Raw genomic sequence first — 20,866 nt, forward strand, 5'->3', positions numbered from 1 at the left:
GTGCCCGTGTCTTCCTTTGCGAAGAAACGTCAACACTATCTTCTATTCACCTAGATCCCGTTTATTCTGTGCAATCACTGTCCCGCGCAAGAATGCGCCACCGCATCCAGTGCTTGGAACCTGTCTGTGCAAATACCTCTTGAGTAGCTGTCTTTTTGAGGATTTATGGCTAGTTCCTCCCCATTTGTTTCCTTATCGTGCTCCCAACCAGGTGTCTCCCGAACTTCTCGCTCCATCAGCAAGTACTCTTGGAGCACCAGCTCTGTACTAGCGGCTGTTGTGCCGCGGGCAGTGTGGTGAGGAAACCGCAAGATGTTTATGGGAAATTGAGATAAAGCCGCGAGTCAGGGGCGCCGAGCAAGCGGGCCGCTCGCAACGCCCCAAGGGAGCTCTAGATCAGAATTTGGAAAAGGAACGTGAGCGCCGAACAGCCCTCCCAGCAACCACCCCGCTGGCGCGCTGAAAACCCGGAAAGTGGATTGCCTCCACCCTCCCTCCCGGAAACTCCTCGGGGCGCTGGCGGCCCCTCTCACTGAGCATGTGCGAGCGGCGTTGCGCATGCTCTGTCGAGGTCCGGTTCGGTTTCTGTTGCGGAACCCGCGGTATCTCCTAGCGCAACCGGAACTATCCGTCGTGGGGCCGGACTCTCTCAGTCCGGGCGGCCGTGTTGTGGTCTCCGGGCCTCCCCGTCCCTCTTTCCCTCTTCATCCCCTCGGCTCGTCTGCCCTCTCCCCGAAGCAGCCGTGATGAGCACGAGACTGCCGGCGTCGTCTCCACCTTGGTGGCCGCGGCTGCTGCTGTCGCTGCTCCTGCTGGGGGCGGCCCCAGGCCCGCGTCGGGGCGCCGCTTTCTACCTGCCTGGCCTGGCGCCCGTCAACTTCTGCGACGAAGGAAAAAAGAGCGACGAGTGCAAGGTGGGTGAGGCCTGGCGGACCCCCGGGTGCACTGTCGGAAGCGGAAGCCTCGCCTGCCGGGGGAGCTGGGGTCTGAGGGGAAGGGGGCGTAGCAGTGGGTGGGGTCGAGTGTCCCCAGAAGCGCCTGCGGTCGGCGGGGCTGTGGGTCGGAGGCCCGGAACGGCCCTTGTAGGGGGACAGATTCTGGAGGACCCAGTGGGCCTCGGCCTCGCCTCCGGTCTGGCGGGCCAGGTAGCACGAGCGACTGTGTGCAGTTTTTCTGGAACAGGGCTCTGCGTGCATGGCGCTCCCTTGGAGGTGGATGCTTGCAGGTGAGCCAGCGTTCCGCCAGTGCGGGTTCGCTCGCTCCCCGTGTCACGCATCCGAGGAAGCGGACTACCAGGTCTTCCAGTAACTTTTCACTTTATTGATTCCTATTTTGTTCTACTTTTTTGGAACTCTTGGTTGGTTACGAGGAGTTGTTCTTTCAAGGACTTTGATATTTTAACTTGACGGTTAGCCGTTGGTTCCTTATTTGTGGAATGTTAACACCCAGAACCGCGTAACCTGCATTAATTAAAGAGTTGCTGTAATGGTTGAGAGAGTTAATTTCTACCTTTTAAGTGTAAAAAAAATTTTTTTTTAATATATAAAAGATATATAAGATTCCGCTGTTTAGTTTCTTTGAGGTTGTTTTAAACACTTAAAAGGAGCAGATGACGGGAGAAATTGGCGTTTTCTTCCTAGAGCAAGTCTTGAACATTTTGATCTCTTACGACATTCACACTCAAGGTTTTCAGTTTGCTGGTAAAAAGAGACATAAGTAAAGTAACCTGCTTTTAGGTTATTCGGTATAGGGCATGACAGTATACATACACAATTATTTTAAGTTGCTAAAGCTTACCATTTGGGGCATGAGGATCTCTTTGAAACTATTAGTAATTTTAACAATTTAAATAATCGTTCAGCAGAATTTTACAATCTATAAATAGATTTATTTACTAAGTTTGATTTTTTTTAAGGCTGGTGTTTATTTTATTACTGCTAGCTTTACTGTAGCTGTGAATTTTGAGCTTATTTTAGGGTGTTAAAGAAGCTATTAAATTTTTCATAGCATTTTACAGTTTCTGTTTAAAAACTTGGGTCTCTAAAAATGTCTAAGGATCTTTAAGGTTTACCCAAGTTAACAGTTAGCACTTGAAACTGTTAACTCTCATACCCTGCAGTGCAAGAAGCTTTCACTATGGGAGTTCTGACTGAAAGAATGTAGAGCTTCTAAGTGGAAGGGAGAGCAGTCTCTGAAGGACACTGGTTTTTCCATTAAATATTTTAGTAACCAGCCTTAAACCAGTATTTGGCCTTTAAATTTAAATTTAACAGCAATTGTATATTGTATTCCTAGTGCCTCAGAGACAAAAAATGTAGCCTCCTCTTCAGGGAACCTCGTAAAGGACATAGGGTTATGAACAGATTATCGAAATGTGATATGTTATAAAAGATGTATGTCCAGAGTGCTCTAAGACACAAATGAGGAGACATCTGTGGATTGGAGTCTTCAGGGAAAGCTACAGGGAGGAAGTGACATTTGAGATGGACTTCAGAAAATGAATGAGTGAAATTTTGAGCTGGTCTGCCAGTTAGATGATTTTTGTTTTCTCAACAGGTCCTTCTTTAAGTAGCTACTTTTTAGTTAACTTTTGGTTGATTTCAGGGAGTCCTTTTGGATTTTTAATTTTCAAAGGTATGGAGATAGGGGCCGGCCCGGTGGCGCAGCGGTCAAGTGTGCGCGCTCTGCTTCGGCAGCCCGGGGTTCACATGTTCGGATCCCAGGCGGGCACCGACGCACCGCTTGTCAAAGCCATGCTGTGGCGGCGTCCCATATAAAGTGGAGGAAGATGGGCACGGATGATAGCCCAGGGCCAGTCTTCCTCAGCAAAAAGAGGAGGATTGGCGACAGATGTTAGCTCAGGGCTAATCTTCCTCACAAAAAAAAAGAGTGAAGATTGATCCTTAGAAGATGATCATTAAAAAGAGAAAAAAAGAAAAGGAAAAAAGCTGTTATCAATACAAAGTACAAAACATCAGCAATAAAGGTAGTTGTAGGGTGACTTGACTTTTTAAAGAAAAAAAAAGGTATAGAGATAAAACAGGCAAGGCAGATCATTTTTCTGAAATGTTTGGATTTCGTCTTCGTTGCCAGGTGCTTTCACATCTTGGTCAATGGAAACAACTCTTAGATGAGCAGAGAGATGTACTTTTAGCAGTTTTTCCCTACAATTTGACTAACTGGTATAGGGAATTTGAAGTAAACTTTAATATTTCTTTTCTTTGCATCTTAAGGGAGAAAAACAGTAAGCAGTTTAAAATTTCAGTACTTTAGTCAGGGTGTTAACAATAATTCTTTTCTCGTTCATTCTGTATTTGTTAAGGACAGTTTTGTATACACTATTCAGAAAAGCTGAAGGAACTTATTTTAAAAATTAGAGATGGGAGTTGTGAAATGGGAATAATTGCTTTCAGAAGATGCTGTTAGGGTAGGGAATCAGGAGTTGGGTGAATTGGGCAGGTCATTGATAGTTTCCATCAGTTTTTCCATCTGTAAAATAGGGATAATCATATTTGCTTCTTATATATTCTCCTTGAAAGGTATTTTGCATTTCTTAGAGGAAAAGTACAATATTTATCATTGTCGTGATATTATAAAATACTCATAATATAGAGATGAAAAGTGTAATTTATGTAGTATAGGCCTTACGTGTACTGTAAAGTCCATGTCCTGCATTTAGCTCACTATGTGTATTAAGAGACAGTCAAGGGGCCGGCCCCGTGGCTTAGCAGTTAAGTGCTTGCGCTCCGATGCTGGCGGCCCGGGTTCGGATCCTCGGCGCGGACCGATGCACTGCTTCTCTGGCCATGCTGAGGCTGCGTCCCACATACAGCAACTAGAAGGATGTGCAGCTGTGACATACAACTACCTACTGGGGCTTTGGGGGAAAAAAATAAAGTAAAAAAAAAAAAAACAGACAGTCAAAAGAACCCTCAGGATTTGGTCGTTTTCTCTTCTTAAAATTCTTTTATGTGTAGTTTACTGGCAGAGGAACAGGAGTCCTGTGAACATAAAATTCTGCTTATATTGCTCTGACTTGTGATTTATTAGCCTTCATAAATACTGTGGCTGTGTTCTGTGGCTTACTTTTTTTTTGTAGTTTGCTATCATTACCTGTACAGACATTTGAATATCTTCATTGTGCACATTCTTGGGGGTTTTTATTGACTATATAGTATTTTATTCTATTAAGTACTATGGTTTGCTTAACTATTTCTTGCTTGTGGGGCATTTAGATTGGTTCCAATTTTTCTCTGTTATAAATAACATTGCTAGAATGTATTTAGCAGGAATTACTTGCATATTCTCAAATATAAAATTACTAGGTCAAAGGCAAGAAGCAATTTTATAGCTCTATTTAATATTGCCAGGTTTCTTTCAAGAAATACAGGTTTGATTTACGATTCCGTTAGCTAAATGATTCTCTGTGTCTCTGGATATTTTATAATTTTTATTTATCAATTTAATAGCTATGTGATGGAGGTAAAACATTTTTTAATGCTGCATTACCTTCATTGCTATTGAGGTTCTTCTTTTAATTTTTTTCTTTTATTTGCCTTATTTTGTTAGTTTTTGAAACCGTAATAATAAAAGATTGAACCATGGTATCCGTTTTGTCTAGAATCCATTTTACTTTCTTTAAGAAATCAAAGGACGCTATATTGACTGCAGTAAGTAGAATAAAGCCCTGATCAGAAGTGAATAGATCTTCACTGGGTAAAATGTGCAGTTCAAATCTACTTTGTAAAAGTTTTGACTGTTTCAGCTAGCTGCTGCATGCTTAAATATTTAGCCTTAGATGGAATTTAAATCTGCTGAGTGCCATTCTGACCACTAATAGCTGAAGGTTAGTTAGCAGTTCACCCTTGCTGCTTTTAACTTTCAAGTATTTATTGGCTTGTCAACATGAATTCAGACCTAACAACTAAACTCTCCAAAACATCTGCCACTTTTTTACTGTTTGATAGATAGATAGATCATGTTCTTAGAAGAAAGATTAAGATTGTCTTTCCTTGGGCCAGCCCCGTGGCTTAGCGGTTGGGTTCACGTGCTCCGCTGCTGGCAGCCTGGGTTCGGATCCCGGGTGCGCACCAACACACTGCTTCTCCGGCCATGCTGAGGCCAAGTCCCACATACAGCAACTAGAAGGATGTGCAACTATGACGTACAACTATCTACTGGGGCTTTGGGGGAAAAAAAAAGAGGAGGAGGATTGGCAATAGATGTTAGCTCAGAGCCGGTCTTCCTCAGCAAAAAAAAAAGAGGATTAGCATGGATGTTAGCTCAGGGCTGATCTTCCTCACAAAAAAAAAAAAAAAAAGGTTGTCTTTCCTGTCCAGTAAGGAAAAATGATCAAATATGCTTCCTCATGGTTTAAAAAAAAAAAAAGGATGTTTCAATGAATTAGTTTAAAAACTTTTTGATAAAAAGGAAACAATCAGAATCATACTTTTATTTGTTTGTAGTTATTTTTAGAAGCTTTTAATAAATTGTGTGTCTCTTACTTTGGGAGCAGTTGCCTATAAATATGGAATAAGTCAAATTTAAGAAAACAGTTCTAAATGTTGCTCTGAACAGACACAGCGTGACTGTAATCTACCTGTTTTAATTTGACCAAAGTTTGAAGATTTTGAAATATCTAAAGAAAAAATGTAGTTTTACATGTGTACTTATCGATAGAATTGATATACATATTTTTTTATTGCTATTTAGTTTCACATTCTCATAGTTTTATCTGGAATATGAGCATTGATTCTCAGCTTCTGGAAACTAATCAATGTGTGGGAGTTACTGATATTGTTTCAAATATGAAATCTGGCATTGGAAAGAATGACTTTAACTGTGATAAATTCACATTCCAACAATTCTTCTTTCTTCCTGTGAAAAAGTACATGGAGCTGAGTTAGAAAGTTTGCTTTCAGAAATTAAAATTTTTTTGTGTGAGGAAGGTCAGCCCTGAGCTAACATCTATGCCAATCCTCCTCTTTTTTTTTTTTTTTTTTTTTTTTTTTTTAAAGATTTTTTATTTATTTATTTTCCCCCCCAAAGCCCCAGTAGATAGTTGTGTGTCATAGCTGCACATCCTTCTAGTTGCTGTATGTGGGACGTGGCCTCAGCATGGCCGGAGAAGCAGCGCGTAGGCGCGAGCCCGGGATCCGAACCCGGGTCGCCAGCAGCGGAGCGCGCTCACTTAACCACTAAGCCATGGGGCCGGCCCAATCCTCCTCTTTTTTTGCTGAGGAAGACCAGCCCTGAGCTAACATCCATTGCCAATCGTCCTCCTTTTTTTCCCCCAAAGCCCCAGTAGATAGTTGTATGTCATAGTTGCACATCCTTCTAGTTGCTGTATGTGGGGTGCCGCCTCAGCATGGCCCGACAAGAGGTGTGTCAGTGCGCGCCCGGCATCCGAACCCGGGCTGCCAGCAGTGGAGCGCGATTACTTAACCGCTAAGCCACAGGGCCGGCCCCCAGAAATTAAAATTTTGAATAAAATTATTTTAAAACTGTGATTGTTCTGTGATGGATCTGAGACCTAGGATTGGGAAAGCAAACAAGGTCAATATGGATAAAAATAGTGTCCTCTTGCCTTGGCTCTCCACAAAGGGAATCCCTTCCAGAGGTGTATACTTGAACATCTGAAACAAAACCACAGACATGCTCCACACCCCACACCCTCAACACGCTCACACAGATGCACATAAGTTGTAGAGACCGGTTTTTGCTCTGTCAGCCTTAGAGCCCGGTTCCTGAAACCCCAACTTCTATTCTTCCTTGCATTTTTCTATCAGTGTCTTCTCACTAAGTGTTGTAGTTTATTGTAGCTACTTTCAATGTGTCCTGCAAGGTCATTCTCTATTGCCAGTAAAATTAACTAAGTATTGATGGAAGGCTTTGGAGGAAATTTGTGAAATTTTTTTTTCTTTGATCTTGTTGTTCTCACCTTTCAAACTATTTATTGACCATTGCTAATAATAATGATAAAGGCTACAATTTGTATACTTTGTGTGTACCAGTTATGTATTAAACTTAGCTATCCTCAGAACAACCCTGTGGTTTTTAGATGGGGAAACTGAAGCTGGGTAAAATGTAATCTAGGGTGTACATTGCATGCCTATTAAGTACACACGTAAGTAAGTTGCCAAGATGCAGCTCCAGGGGTGTCTCTGATCCCGAAATCTGGGCTCTTCACAACATTGGGGTACTGCTACACCTTCCACGCTGAGTACCCTCTGCCTCCTCTCCTCCTTACCCTGGTCATCCCTGGCTGCTTATAATCCTGGACTTCCACAATTAACGCAGTTATCAACAAAAAGCTCTTTATTTATGTAATCAGTTTTTAAGTAGGCAGATTTTATATTTATTCCTTTCTTTGATACAGTCTAAAATTGAAATTTTATTTTTCATTGGGGTGGAGAGGAAGAACCTTAGTATCTAGGAGATCAGCTTCTGGGCATTGTTGGTCGGATAACTCAAAGCTCGTGAACATCCATTTATGAGTTCCAGCATTTCTATTGGGATTTTTTAATGTCTGAGTGAAGATTTCCCTTCTTCAGGATTTTTCCCACTGTGGACTTCTTCAGTGTTAAAGCAGTTGACACTTCCACAGTTTTCCTTTTCTATGGCTGTGCCTTGATGTCAAACCCCTTTGTGAGTAATCACTTGCTTTGATCCTTGTACAAAGTTACATTTCTTCACTGAGATTTCTTTCTACCTTGAAAACCAATTATAGGTGTGGGGTGGAACAGAAGTGGTAGCAATCGGGTAAGGTGGAATAACAGAAACAAAGGAACAAGGAAATAGGGAAAAAACGCAGTCTGGTGGCATGGTCCATGTGCCTTAAAGCAATAAATAGAGTGTAGTTGTAGCCAAAGCTGGGACCAGATGTAGAATGAGCTGATTAGGACTAGAAATAGAATTGTGCATTTTCGAGGAGAAGGATTTAGAAGGGAAACCATATAACTCTACATTAAATAAAACTAGTTTCCTAAAAAATTTCTTAGGGTGGGATTGTAATCAGTCTTTGTCTGAGTCTTGCTTTAGAATTTACAGTCTTGCTTTAGGATTTATCTGTGACTTCTTTAAGATGTTTAATGTTGTCACAAATTTTCCTGCTTGTAATAACTCAGTTTGGGACAGTTTAAAAGTGGGAATGTGGAGTAAATAAGTAATTTTTAAGGTTCTTTCAAGTCATGTCAGTGATATTTTGGAGTTGGCTGTCTCTATTTAAGGCAGATTTCCAGAAGGACATGTACTTAATTAACTTTTGGTTGGGGAATAAATAAGACGTTTAGAGTGGAAAGTGACCTTAAAATTAATCAAATATTGTTCTCTTATAGCACATTGCTATTTTAATGATAAGAAAACTAAATCCCATTAGCTACCCCAAGAACAGATAAATAGCTTTGTCACTTTTTTCTTTTACTTCGTTGAATGTATGCCTTGTCTCTCCATGTGGATTATAAATTCTTTGAAGACAAGTGTTCATGTATTTTGTATTATTATATCACTCACAATGTCTAATACAGGGCTTCATGGGTATTAAATAAATGTGTTGATTGAATGAATTTCTCATGGTTTTTCAGGGTTTGTTGTTGTTGTGAATGTTCTTCAGTTTTCATGTACATTGCAAATTCTACTCTTTTCCCCTATTTAATACTTTTTTGAAGTCATCTTTCCTGCTTCTAGAATATCTTTTCACGCTGAAATTTACTCTTTCATCTTTATTTCTTATTGCTTTGATTTGGCTTCCATCACTTCGTAATAAGATTCTCAAGTCTACTCTAACTTTTAAATCTTTTCTTTTTCCAACTTTTATGACAATTTAAAAAATTCAAAAAAGTTGAAAGAATAGTATAATATCTTCCTAGATCCAACAGTTGTTTATGTTTTTCCCTACTTGTTTTATCTGTGTGTGTATTTATATTTTTTAGGGATGAATGTCATGAGATCCTTAGCATACTTTTGCACTTCGTGAAACCACATAAACTTGCTAGCAGTCGCATTTCCTTTCTTCTTTCTTTCGATTTTTAACATGTGCTCTACTGCCATGTTACAAATATCTCATTCTTATAATACTTTTGAAATTTCCTGGTTTCACTATGAGGGTTGATATTTAAATGGTAAATTGCTCTATTCTATTTTAAGGGTATCATTAATTTTAATTTACACTTCTTAGCATGTTTTAAGTAAGACAATAATTCTTAAATTTTCAGATTTTCACAATTTAAAAAACAAAAAATCAATAAAGTGCTATGAAAATAGCCTAGATGAACCGAATATCCAAGATGTGTTTTGATTAGTTCACTGAACAATAGAGAAAAGTCCATAATTTAGTGGTGATATCCATGAAGGACTAACTTTCCTGTAAAAGTAAGTATGGAAAAGTGTCAGAAGAAAGAAGAAAAGTGGAAGACTGAGAGCTGGAGAAATTAAAAATAATGGTAGCGACAGTTGAGTTTACTCACTTTTTTTGAGTCAGCTGTCCAGTTTTTAAACGTATTTATTTGTCTAAAAGTAGAGCAAATAATCCCTAGCTCATACGGTTATTGTGAGAATTGTGATTGATAATTATTATCTTCCCCTTCCCTAGACTAATAGCCAAGAAGAGTGATGAAGAGACATAAACAGTAGATCAGAAGGCTTCCTGTCTTAGTGCCCTTTAATGGGAGGGGCAGAGGGCGCGCCTTTCACAGAAACCTTCCTGGTTATCCTTATACTAATAAATATTCAGATTCGGGAATGTCCAGTTTCTCTAAAATAATAGATAATAATAGCTATGCTTATTTAGTCATTTAACTTATAGTTATTGCGTACCACTATGGACCAGCTTCTGTATTATTTTCTGTTTTATTATTATCTCATTCATTCCTCACGTTCAAAATTATTACTTGCCCAAGAGCACGTATTAAGAGTAGACCTAGGATTTGAAGTGAATCCAGCAGTCTGACGCTGTGTTGCCTCCAAACTGAAGTGTTTCTTGTTTATATGCTGTGTGTTAAATTAATTGTATTTTTGTTGTTGGTGCTGTCGAGTCGATTCCTACTTCTAGCAACTCTGTGTATAGCAGAGCAGAACCCTGCCCAGTCTTTTTGTGCCAACTTCTCACCTTCTGGTGCTGTGTCAGACAATGTTCCACTGCTATTCATAGGGTTTTCATGGCCAGTTTTTTCAGAAGTAGGTGGCCACGTCCTTCTTGCTAGTCTGTCTTAGTCTGAAAGCTCTGGAAACCTGTCCACCATGGGTGACCCTGCTGGTATTTGAAATATTGATGGCATAGCTTTCAGCACCACAGCAACATGCAGCCACCACAGTATGACAAGAGCAGGCGGATGCTGTGGTTCCCTGACCTGGAAAGGAACCCAGGCTGTGGTGGTGAGAGCACCGAATCTTAACCACTAGACCACCAGGGCTGGCTAATTTTGTTTTTTAGGTGACAGATTTGTGAGAACTGTTTTTTGGATTATGCTATTTTGGAAAATTTTGTGGACAGCTCTTGATAATTGTAGACATCCTTATAAATCACAAAGCAAGGCTAAAACATATGCTTGTTAGGTGGCGTTGTTGGTTTTTTTTTTGTTTTTTTTTGTGAGGAAGATCAGCCCTGAGCTAACATCCGATGCCAGTCCTCCTCTTTTTTTTTTTTTTTTTTGGCTGAGGAAGATTGGCCCTGGGCCAACATCTGTGCCCATCTTCCTCCACCTTACATGGGACGCCACCCCAGCATGGCTTGACAAGTGGTGCGTCGGTGCGCGCCCGGGATCCGAACGTGCAAACCCCGGGCCCACCTAAGTGGAGCGTGTGCACTTAACCACTGTGCCACTGGGCCGGCCCCAGGTGGCATTGTTAACACTTTTTGTTATTAGGAGTGGAATTTGAAGCTGCTTCGCCAGATCAGGAAAAGTTGATAGATAAGGTAAATTTAATGGGGATTTGGTGATAAAATGCCAAATGTAAGATGGGTAAAAACTAATAATGTGCAGATAAGAAAATAGGGAGGGAAAAGGTGTATGGGTCTTTGGGTTATAGACTAAAGTGGAGTAAGTGTGATCATAATCAATTAAAATGATGCTGAATTATATAAACAGAAGACTAGCATGGTCGTCTGGAAGAGAAATATTCCTGGCTTCTAGAGTTATTTGAAGATTTACAGTAGACTTAGAGGGAGCCAGTGAATCTGATTTCTAAAGTTTTGACAAGATTATTTAAAGAGAAAAAACTTAAATTGGAATTTAAAGTGGTGTGGATTAGCTTAAGGGTGGAGTGGGGTAGGGGAAAAATCCATAGGGAATGGTAAAAGTGGAGACAGACTTCCAGGACAAGTGCTTGAGGCTAACGTGGATCTTAAATTTAGCAAAGAGAATGAACGTGAAATGTTTTAGTTTGCCAGTAGTATTAAGCGCCGGTGTGTAACACAACATCAAGTCAATGGGAATGTATTTCCAGAAGCTCTCTTAAAGTTCTATGAAACAGCAAGAGGTAGTAAATTAATTTGGTCTTGGACAAGTTAAAAAAGTATATAGCTCTAAGCTATCAGTTATAGAACATAGGAAAGAAATGAAGAGTGTCATTGAAGAATTTATGCTTATGGCCAGAAAAGCTAATGAAAAGTAACAATGTCATTCTATATATATATGAAACTTTGATGTCTAAACCTTGAATTCTGCCTGTAATTCTCTATGACATACCTTTTAAAAAAGAAAGATGTAAGAATAGGGCACAGTTCATTTAAGAGTTTATTTTGGCAGAGTAAGCCATCAACTGGGGATTTTGGCTTCACAACAGTTAGATATATTTGTGTTAATTATTCAAGCATGCTGTAATGCCTAAGTGCCATGTCCTATTATCTTTTTAGCTAAAATGACCAATGATATAGTCTTGAATATTTTATGCAAAGAGATACAGTTAAATTTTTTTGTGTTTAAGACAGTGTTGCCATTGAGTTGTCATTTCATATGAGTGCAATTTTAGGTGTTGTGTATGATACTGTTTTCAGTGCTGTATAGAAAGGCTAATAATGTCTTCCATGGTATATCGCAAATACTGGATGAGCATCTTAGTGGATGTGCAGTGTAATTTAGGCATCCCCTGTTCTGAATATCGTTAAATTTATTTAGTTTTATTTATTTAAAAATACATAGCACTTGATGTGTTAGGCACTATTTGAAGTACTTTATAAATGTTAACTTATTTAATCCTCATACACGTATGAGGTAAATAACTATTATCCCCATTTTGCAGATAAGGAAACTGAGCCACCTGTGAGGAAACTGAGATGTTAAATAAGTTGACCAAAGTCACGCAAGTAGTAAGTGGTAGAACTGGGATTTGAACCCAGGCCAACTGGCCCCAGAGTCTGTGCTCTTGCCCAGTATATTTTGCTGCTTTTCCAATGGCAGTGCATTATTAGTGTGTTGTACATCAAACATTTTATCTTCCTTTTGGGGTGTTAACAGGTCCCTTTAGAGCTACTGGCAGCACTAGTGAATGAGATCAAAAGGACGAATGTGGCTTCATGCCATTCCAGGTAGCCTCATGATCAGAGTCCAGAGGCAGCCGTAGAGGTGTAACTCTATAAATATACCTGTCCCAGGTAAACAGCTCCTATTTAATTGTTTTTGGTTAGCACCAAAAGTACTTCAGGGCACAGATTACTTACTGGCTTTTTCAAGTAAAGAATTCTGTCATGAATAGCAGTGAGCCCCTATTGAAAGAGAAGGTACGTGTTTTGGGTCCTATGGAACTTCGGATACACCTTGGAGAAATTTTGGGAGCTTCGTTTGGAAGATGTAGCTTTAAACTAGCCCATATCTCCTAGGAAATGGATACAGCTTTTCTCTCCCTCCTGGTTGAACTGGATCTGGCCTTTGTGAATTTCTTTTTCTTATTACCTTGAAGTTCATTGTCACATTGATCAAAGCAGTCCTCCAAAGTTAGACCATTGTTGTCCTTGTTCATCTCCTGTCTGCTTAAGAGTACACATGTGCGTGGGATTATAGTTCTACTCGAGTTGATGTCGAAATTTCCTACCTACTTGGCAGCATTTCATAATTGCTGTGAGAATGTTAAAAAAAAAATCGTTTAACAGTAAAAGTTATTTTTGTGCTATAGAATGAAATACTGAATTTGAAAACCGGATTTTTAAAAACAGCATCTAGATTGATGTGATGAATGATTTAGTTGAAATACCTTATTTAATTTTTTTAGAAATTTTAGAACTTAAAAAGCATAGACAATATTGGAGACATTTGCAACTCTGAAAATTATTTTGTTGTAAATTTAAGTGCGTATAAATTTAGTCAGTGAATGGATTTATAAGAGAATTGATTAAAGTGGGTCGAATATCATAAAATTTTTTCACATTTCAAACATGTCAAATTCTTTTTCAGTTTTAAGCATGACTTAAGTTTTGATCTCCAGTTATGTATATTCTGATTCTGTGTTTCCTCATTTTCAGGCTGAAATAGAACTGTTTGTGAACAGGCTTGACTCAGTGGAATCTGTTCTTCCTTATGAATATACGGCGTAAGTTTTTCAGCTTGGTTTTTATATAAAATTTTATGTGATTATCAGAATTTTGTACATTTAGAACTTTATTTTCTCCACAGCTACGGATAAATTTGTATGTATTTAAAAAATGTACAGAGCCTGAAAACATTTCTTAAGGGGTATTCTTTATTTGCAAGGTAGGGTTAAAATGTGAAATGTTCTTTTTATGTCACTTTGCAACTAAGCACCAACTGAAATAATGGATTTCCTTTTTTGTTGAACTGGACAAAAAGCTATTTTGTGTTCTTTAAATTTTTTAATTATAAAAAACCCCACATCATTTTTAAACAAAATCTTTGTCCCACACAATCAATCCCCAGAAGTAATTACCTTGATGTCTGTCCCTCCAGATTTTTTCTCTGCATATTCTAATGTACATAACACATTTATACATTTCTGTTTTAAACAAAAGTAGGTTCATGCTGTTGTATTTGATTTGCACCTTATTTTTCTCACTGAATCTATTGTGGGTATCTGTCCGTGTTAATATACAGCTATCTCAGTCTTTTTAGTAACTATTTATTATTCCTGTGTAGAGATTGTATAGAGTCCATGTATGATTTGTTTCACTAATTCTCCATTTGTGAACACTTGATTATTTCCATTTCTTGGTATTATTAAAAATGCTGCATGAATATCCTTTATTCATTTGACCACTATACAGTCCTGCATTGCTTAGTGAAAGGATATGTTCTGAGAAATGCATCATTAGGCGATTTCGTCATTGTGCAAATATCCTATAGTGTGTACTTACACAGACCTAGATGGTGTAGCCTACTACCCACCTAGTCCTGTATGGTACTAATTTTATGGGACCACCATCATATATGCAGTTCATCGTTGACTGAAACATTGTTATGTAGTGCGTGACTGTACACCATAATGGGTGTAAAACAAAGTTCCTAAATTTTGGTTGGCTTCTAAATTTCTCTGGTGTCTAAGAGTTTTGAAAGAAAAATTGTGTGATCACTATAGAAAAAAAGCACACACAAAAATATAAGACTATCCTGTAAGAATTAATATGCCTAACAAGCTCCCAGGCGAGAGGCATATTAAGAAGAGAGTACAAAATTCATGAATGGAAGGACCATAATTTATATAACTATTGGAGTCTTAAATGCTTTTCTAGTTTTAATTTTGTTAAATAAATAAACATCTCTCCTTAAATCTTTGTGGATATTCCTGGGAAAACTCAGTGGATCTCTTATATCCAGTAGATGGAGAGTCTTCATTTGGAGACTTCCCAGCCCCAGTTTTTTATCACCTGAGATTCATTTTCCTCTTAGGAATCTAATCTGTAACCATTACTGTACTGGTCTCAGGTACTCCCATATTATTCTAGGGTAAACACAGAACCTTTAATTTTCTATAGCAAAGCTGAAATTAGGCTGTAATTGTTTAAACAAAACTTTATTAAAATGTGGTTAGTAATTCAAGGGAATTAAAACACAGAGAGAAGCTTATAGGTGGCTGATTATTGCTTCTCCATAGCTCCCTGTTCTCACAGGGTCTGTCTAGTCATGTTTCTCATGTTGGGATGTGTTGGCCAGTGTATTGGGATGAGGCAGGATCCCAGGTAAATTTGACACATCTTCCTGAAATGTCATTGTTAAGTAAAGATTTGGATTAGAAAATTATAACAAAAGGAGATAAGTTATGCAAAATTCACTTGAAGAATAAAGACATAAATAATTTTATCATTGGAATGAACAAAAATAAATTATGTGCAATTTAAAAAATTCTATAGTATACATCTTAAATAAAACTAATATTTAGAAATCAAAGCATTCTCAGGCATAATTTTCAGATGTTTTGTTTTTTGTTTTGGGCAGATTTGGTACATGGAACTTGCAGTATGAATATATTTCTTATTGGTCTACTAGAGCTGCTGGGATGATCACTACCTAGTCTGCCCTCAAGATTGGCTATGGGCTTAATATTTGTTGCCTTTTATGTTTAAAAACTTAAATATTCTTTCTTTCAGGTTTGATTTTTGCCAGGCATCAGAAGGAAAACGCCCATCTGAGAATCTTGGTCAGGTATTATTCGGGGAAAGAATTGAACCTTCACCATATAAGGTTTGTATTCAGTGTTACATAAGTTATTTAGTTGCATATTTATTTATTTTTTCCCTTACAGAAAAGCCTGAGATAACTTAGCTCTCATAGCTAAAGAGGAATTCGTTTCTCTTTTGCATCTAGGAATAATTTCTTAAATTCACAGTTTAGAAGGATCCCTCCCCTTCCCATGACATGTCGTTGATAAGTTTGTCTTAATGAACATTCGTGCTGCCAGTATTACAGATGATAGGGTGGTGGCCTAAAGGACAGTTCTCAGAGCTCCTGCCTCACCTTACAGAGGGACCTGGGACCCAGCCTTCAGTCATGAAAAGTTGCCCTAGCTGCTCCACATCTCTTCCCCTCTTTGGGAGGGGTAAAATCACCTAACGACATGTTTCTCAGGACGTATCCTTGTCGTTAACCAACGTCTGACTGTATAGCATTACTTGGGCTCCCCACTGGGTTTTTGGGAAGCTAACCTTTCTATTTTGCCTATTAAAAGTATTTTTGGAACATCTTTGATATGTTTTCAGGACATCAGTTAAACCAAACTAAGCACAATATAAGATATTCTCTTTAATATATATGTACATCATCACCCAGAATTATTCTAGCGCTTAAATCTATTATCTGTTAAGCCTATTATTCTTCTGCATTGCACGGTCCCCTGTTCATTTTATATCTGCTCTCCTGCTGCACAAAGAATAGCATCTCTCTCTTTTAGAAAAATGAAACTAGTTTATAATAATAATGTATCACCATATAAAAAATTAAATGGTACAGAAGAATATAAAATGAAAAGTAAGTCTCTTTCCCCCATTTCCACATCACAGTTTCTTGTTAACCTTTCCTAAAATTTTCCATGCACTTACAATATATGTAAAAATTAGATTTACTTATTTATGTTTTAACATATTATTCTGCATTTTTCTTTTAACTCTCTACCTTGGGTATCTGTCCACATGAGCACATTCATTTTAGTGGCTCTAACTTGACCCCTAGTTTTATTCTCTAGCCTAATAGCACCCTCTCTTGGTGTCAAATCCTTCTTTTTGGCTTAAACCCCACAGTTAGCCACCTTCCCTGCTTTCTCACTACGCACCGTCATCTATCTCCCTTGGCACTTTATTACATTGAGCATCTGTCCAGCAAATCCCCAAGCCTAGATTAGTCCCACTAAGCATTTTACTCCCTCCAGCACTGTGCTTTCCAGCACTATACCTACACTGTGAAGCACTGGGGGAAAAGACACATAATTGTGCAGGTTTAATTCACTACAAGTTTATAGTTTTCAGCCGTAAGTGTGTCCTCTTAAAATATTGTAATTTGAAATTTTCTACCCTAAAGATGCTAGTAATTTTTTAATTTTTCAAAGACAGTAGATTTGAAGGCCTATGGGGTGAAGTCACTGGGGAACAAGGAACTCAGTGTGTGGACATGGGTCATATTGAGCAGGGCAAGCATATTAGTTGTGTAACATCCCCTTGATGTGATATTTTGAAAGATTACTTTCGAAGTTATTGCATTCTTTTTTTTTTTTTTTTTTTTTTTTTTTTTTGTGAGGAGATCAGCCCTGAGCTAACATCCGCCAATCCTCCTCTTTTTTTGCTGAGGAAGACGGCCCTGGGCTAACATCGGTGCCTATCTTCCTCCACTTTATATGGGACGCCGCCACAGCATGGCTTACCAAGCAGTGCGTCGGTGCGCGCCCGGGATCCGAACCAGCGAACCCCGGGCCACCGCAGCGGAGCGCGCGCACTTAACCGCTTGCGCCACCGGGCCGGCCCCAGTTATTGCATTCTTTTTATATAAAAGGGTGATTTTCAGGCATATTTATTAAATTATGCAATCAACTTAAAATACTCCTCTGGCCTCTCTGTCTCATCTTTCTGTTTACTTTTTCCTTGGCCTTGAGAAATGATGGAAGAAAAGAGTGTCAGTAACACCCTTAGTGAACTTGAGGGCCAGAGGAGTCTCTAGTAGTAAACAGCCCGTAAGGGATAGCAATAAACAGAGGGAAGGCCAGCAAAATCTTCAAATCCATGGAGAAGTTTTGTCCCTTTGGGGCAGACTTTAAAGGCAAATTACTTCCTTAGTAGGATCCCATTCATGTACATTTATTTATGTGTAAAGACTATGCCTTGCTTATGCAAAGGACCCTTCTTTTAGCCCTATAAAAATGCTTTTCAGGTGTGATTTTGTCTTAGGAGTTGAGGTAAAATAGAAGAACAGAAGAGTGCTTTAAAATGAAGAATGGTGTGCACCTAACATTTTCCGTGAATTTTTTAGGATCAATATCTGTGCTAAAACAAATTCTTTAAGCTCCAAGCTTAAAGAGACAGAGCAGGCATTTCTTAAGACCAAGGCATAGGTAAACAGAAACATGGGGTTAAGAGATCAGATTTCTTTTTCAAGCCAACCATAAATATATTGACCCATATTTTTCAATATTGATTCAGTATTGATTCTTTGTCATTTATTTTCAAAGAATTTTGCCTTATTTTATTTTATTTATTTATTTTTTGTGTGTGAGGAAGATTCGCCCTGAGCTAACATCCGTGCCCATCTTCCTCTACTTTATATGGAATGCCGGCACACTATGGTTTGACAAGCGGTGTGTCGGTGTGTGCCCAGGATCTGAACCCTGGGCCGCTGCAGCAGAGTGCACACACTTAACTGCTACGCCAACGGGCTGGCCCCTAATTTTGCCTTATTTTAGATCTGCAGTAAAAACGATGGTAACAACTAGCAACAAAACAAAACCGTAAATTTGCTTTGCCATCTTTTATCCATGACTTCTGTTGAGGTCAGGAAAGCAACAGTGCAAGACATTGTGTGTGTGTGTGAGTTATGTGAAGCTGGAGCCACATTTCACAGAATCATAAATCTCTCAAGTCTAACCACTCATACTCATTCATTCACTCAGTTAACACATTTGTTGCATGCCTTTCTTGTGCCAGGCACTATGGTAGGTGTGGGAGACAGCAGTGAACAAGACAAAAATCTCTGCCCTTGTGGGAGAGATTTATATTATGATGAGAAGAAGGAAACAAAATGAATTACCAAGATATATAATATGTCAGTTGCTGATGAAAGAACCATCGAAAATAAATCAGAGAAGGTGGTCAGAGAAGGTGGATGGAGAATTGGCAGTTTTAAATTGGCGAGAGAAAGTCTTACTGAGAAGGTGACATTTGAGCAAAAGACCAGAAGCAAGTGAGGGAATGAGCCATGTGAATATCTGGGGGGAAGGTTTTCTGAGTGAAGAGAGCAGCAAATGCAAAGGTTCCAAGATGTGAGCTTGCCTGGTGTGTTCAAGGTACAGAAAAACGGTGGTGCAGTTCGAGCAGGTGAGCAAGGTAGAGAATAGAAGGAAGTGGGGCAAAGAAGTAACGGGACCACATCTTATAGTGCCTCATGGGCCACTGTAAAGACTTTGACCTGTACATCTGAGGGAAATGGTTAGCGTTGGAGGATTTTGAATAGGCTTAGATTTTAACAGGATCGCTAGGGCTGCTGTGTTGAGAATAGACCATTGAGAGAGCAAGGAGAGAAACCGGGAGACTGGTTAGGAGGCTCTCACAATCATTACGATATTGTATGACCTGATAGAGGATCAGACCATGGGCATGCTGGGGTAGGGGTTGTGAAGCAGTCAGAATCTCAGAAACTAGCTCTGTTTTGATGGTGTGGCCAACAGAATTTGTTGAGGGATGGGACATGGGGTGTGGAGTTTCTCTTTTCTAAGATGAGAAAGTCTCTGGGAATAGCAGGTTTGGGGGGAATGGGAAAGAGTTAGTTATGGAAACATTAAGTGTGACATGTTTATTAGGCATCCAAGTAGAGATGTTGAGTAAACAGTTGAATATATGTGTCTGGAGTTTGGAGGATAGGTTCAGCCTAGCAGTGTATAAATGGTACTTAAAGCCAGGAATTGGGCCGGCCCGGTGGCTTAGCGGTTAAGTGCGCATGCTCCGCTGCTGGCGGCCCTGGTTTGATCCCGGGCTCGCACCGACGCACCGCTTCTCCGGCCATGCTGAGGCCGCGTCCCACATACAGCAACTAGAAGGATGTGCAGCTATGACATAACAACTATCTACTGGGGCTTTGGGGGAAAAAATAAATAAATAAAATTATAAAAAAAAAAAAGCCAGGAATTGATGAGATCCCCAAGGAAGTGATAGAAATAATGAAGAAAAGAATTCCAAGGATTGAGCCTTGGGGCACTCAGTGTTAATAGGTCAGGAACATGAGGATGATTCAGCAAAGGAGACTACCTCATAGGATTGTTAGGAGGATTACATGAGGTAATAAGTGTTTATTATTATGATTAAACATGTTTAGTTTTGCTATTTTCCTTCACGATTGAACACACAGTTGACTTGCCTAAACCCAGTAAGCATTGGGTTGAAGTTTAAGATTGGCCACTTTTGGTGTAGCTAATAATGTCTCTCTCTGCTTAATTTTGACACCTATCCCTCTGATTCCTTAGTATGTATACTTTTTTCATTTTCCACTCTTTAAAAGGGAACTTATAAGGTTCATATAAGGTTAAAAATATTAAATAATTGCACAAATATTGCTGTATTTACAGAAGTAGCTATGCGGCTAAAACTAAACTATTGGTTGACAGGTGGCAGCAGTGGGCTACACTTGAAATGTTTGTCAGTTGGTGCACAGAAACTGGGTTTAGGGGTTTTAGTAAGTAATGTACAAAAGAATGGCCTACTTTGAAGTGAAACATATGCAAAGTTGTTTTTTTAACCATATGTAATAAAGTTTGAATTTATTAAAGGGTATATGGTTATGGACTATGTATAGTTAGTAAATTATAGCCTTCAGAAAACTAGAAAATATATTTTTAAAATTAAGACATAAATGGATCCTGAAAAAGTAAGCCTACGTTATATAATATGTTGTAAACATCTTTATTTTTACACACATGAAATAGTTCCTAGACTTCAAAATTGGAGGAGTCCTTAGTTTTTAAACTTTGGTTTAAAAAATTAACAATTTTTGTTTCAGCTTTACTGTTTCTTTCAAGCTTATTATTAAATAAAATCCTGAAAATTGACCATCTTTTCAAATGTGAGTAAAATGAATCAGGTTTACTCTGATTTTTTTTTTTTTTTTTTTTTTTATTTTTTTTTTTTTTGTGAGGAGATCAGCCCTGAGCTAACATCCGCCAATCCTCCTCCTTTTTTGCTGAGGAAGACGGCCCTGGGCTAACATCGGTGCCTATCTTCCTCCACTTTATATGG

At 38.9% G+C, this 20,866-nt stretch overlaps 1 protein-coding gene across 1 annotated transcript in view; it reads left to right on the top strand.

Annotated features, from left to right (window-relative positions):
- Positions 1–593: 593 nt before the first annotated feature.
- Positions 594–20,866, top strand: part of TM9SF2 (transmembrane 9 superfamily member 2) — a 56,759-nt gene continuing 36,486 nt past the window's right edge. The window contains exons 1-3 of the mRNA XM_058548422.1: positions 594–914; positions 13,454–13,521; positions 15,530–15,623. Of these exons, the coding sequence (XP_058404405.1) occupies positions 747–914; positions 13,454–13,521; positions 15,530–15,623 (330 nt within the window). The 5' untranslated portion in view covers positions 594–746. The remainder of the gene's footprint in view (positions 915–13,453; positions 13,522–15,529; positions 15,624–20,866) is intronic.

The sequence above is a fragment of the Diceros bicornis genome, chromosome 9 (genome assembly GCF_020826845.1).
Source record: "Diceros bicornis minor isolate mBicDic1 chromosome 9, mDicBic1.mat.cur, whole genome shotgun sequence".
NCBI classification, from domain to species: Eukaryota; Metazoa; Chordata; class Mammalia; order Perissodactyla; family Rhinocerotidae; genus Diceros; species Diceros bicornis.